Here is a 1,960-nt window from a genome sequence, read left to right as displayed (position 1 = left end):
TTGTTATTATCATAATTATTATTATTATTATTATTGTTATTATTATTATTTTTATAGTAGTTTTTATTAGTATCATAACGATTATTATCATATTGTTATTGGTGGTGGTGATGACAATTACTGTTATAATACATGTTCTTGTCAACCACGGTATAATGACTGTTATTATATTAGCCTTCATTGTAACTTTCCTAAGGGTCTACTACTACTTACTAACAACATTGCAAACAACGAGATAATGCTGACAGAAAGATTTATTATAACTGCAAAAATAACAATAATTAAAATGATAGGCCCTATTTTTATAGTAATAGTGATACTACTGCTAGTACAGGAAATCTATTATAATGAATAGCAAGGATAAAAATGAACGGTTGTGATGTTATATAGCCTAATCGTTCACTTTTTCTCCTCTAAGAAATAGAAGGCCAGGAGGATAAAATACACATTCACAGAAAGAGTGACAAAGAACGGTTGGCATCAGCTGCCAACGACCTTCCTAAGAATATGACTTGTGAAACAAAGAAAAGTCACAAAACACAGATATGTAGGCTTAACGAAAAGTCACAAAACACAGATATGTAGGCCTAGTCTATGGCATGTTCTTGGACGATCCGGCAATCTAATAATCCAGTTCCGAATTTTATGGGCTTAAAGGGGGGGGGGGTGTTTATCAGTGCTGAAATTAGATCTAAATCTAGCCGTTTCCAAGAACCAATTATTAAATGTCTTCTTGTGAAATTTTTGGTGTGATATTAGTCGTACTTATAGTAATACAACATGGCTGTGTTTCTTTATTTTAAAAACAAAACAAACTAAACAATTTAAAGCAAAAATTATGATGAACATACTATGAAATTATGATGTTGGAATTTATATATTATTATACTCACCGTCTCGAACTTTCATCCCGATTTGCAGCTGGTTTGTGAGTGCCACAGGTTTCAAGAAAGACGACCATGATGACAGTCAATAGTTTACTTGCTGATTTTCTCAGGCTCTGGGAGAAGTTGGTCCTTGATTACAGCGTGAAGCTGTGTCTGTGTCCTGTTCTGTAAAGTGCTTGGTGAAGACACGAGACCGTCTTCTGTTTTCTCAACTAACCACGTTAGTGTCGTTAGTGGCCTTTGTTGAACATCACGTTTTGAAACTATAGAGGTAGACCAGCAAGTTCGTCGTCGATGTTTTGAAGAACTTGCAAGTAAATGTTGATTTTGTTATACGTTTAGTATAACGTCCCACGCATGTTTGCATTACCGGAGGGGTCTGCTGGAGAATAACGTCTTGCTCGAGTCGGTAACACTAACACGACAACAATGATGACGTCAGTTGGGTTAAGCTGTAATCCACAAGCGTGTGAAACTTTGAAGAAGTCAAAACTGTTAAAATGTTACTACTGTTCTTTAGACACAAGGGCTTGCTTTGTGAGACGGAAGAAATCAGTGGCTCTATCGTCTGACGTACGGGTGGAGGAAACCAGCCGGCGAATGCGAGAAACCCCGTACCGATCAGCTGTTTTACAGTGTGTGTTTGACAGCCTCCTACGTCACTTTGCGTGGTTTACACAAGCCTTGCGGTCGGCTCCTGAACAGCGATTGGTCGATCCCGTCTGAGCAATCTGTTGCGTCACTTTCGGCCTGGGAGCCAGGAGGGCTTGGCCTGGGGAAGAGAGGGGTCACTCGTGGTTTGAGAGCTTATCGTGTGGTGGCCAGTGAACGTGTTCTTTGTGTCTGACCGGGCGTCACTCATGGTGCGTTCGCGGTCTGTTCAGCAGATGGGGATCGTCATTCGGACAAGGCGCGATTGTTGGAAAGTGGAAAGAAAATGAATTGAAATCGAGGGGGAGAGGGGTAATATGAGGGAAGGGGTGGGGAAAGGAAATGAAGAGAAAGAGAGAAATTGGAAAGGAGGGAGAGAGGTATGTTATGGGGGAAGGGGTGTCGAAGTGAAGTAGAGGTGG

General features: G+C 40.4%; 1 protein-coding gene across 1 annotated transcript; it reads right to left on the bottom strand.

Annotated features, from left to right (window-relative positions):
* Window positions 1–893: 893 nt before the first annotated feature.
* LOC106011856 (ras-related protein Rab-13) lies at window positions 894–1,550 on the bottom strand (the record flags this gene model as incomplete). Its single annotated transcript, XM_013082939.2, is given in 1 exon segment — window positions 894–1,550. A coding segment is annotated over 1 exon segment (68 nt), but the record flags the coding sequence as incomplete, so codon positions are not given.
* Between the last annotated feature and the right edge of the window lie 410 nt (window positions 1,551–1,960).

Source organism: Aplysia californica, unplaced genomic scaffold (assembly GCF_000002075.1).
Source record: "Aplysia californica isolate F4 #8 unplaced genomic scaffold, AplCal3.0 scaffold00201, whole genome shotgun sequence".
NCBI lineage: Eukaryota > Metazoa > Mollusca > Gastropoda > Aplysiida > Aplysiidae > Aplysia > Aplysia californica.
Note: the sequence above shows the minus strand (reverse complement) of the source record. Positions and strands in the feature narration are given on the sequence as shown.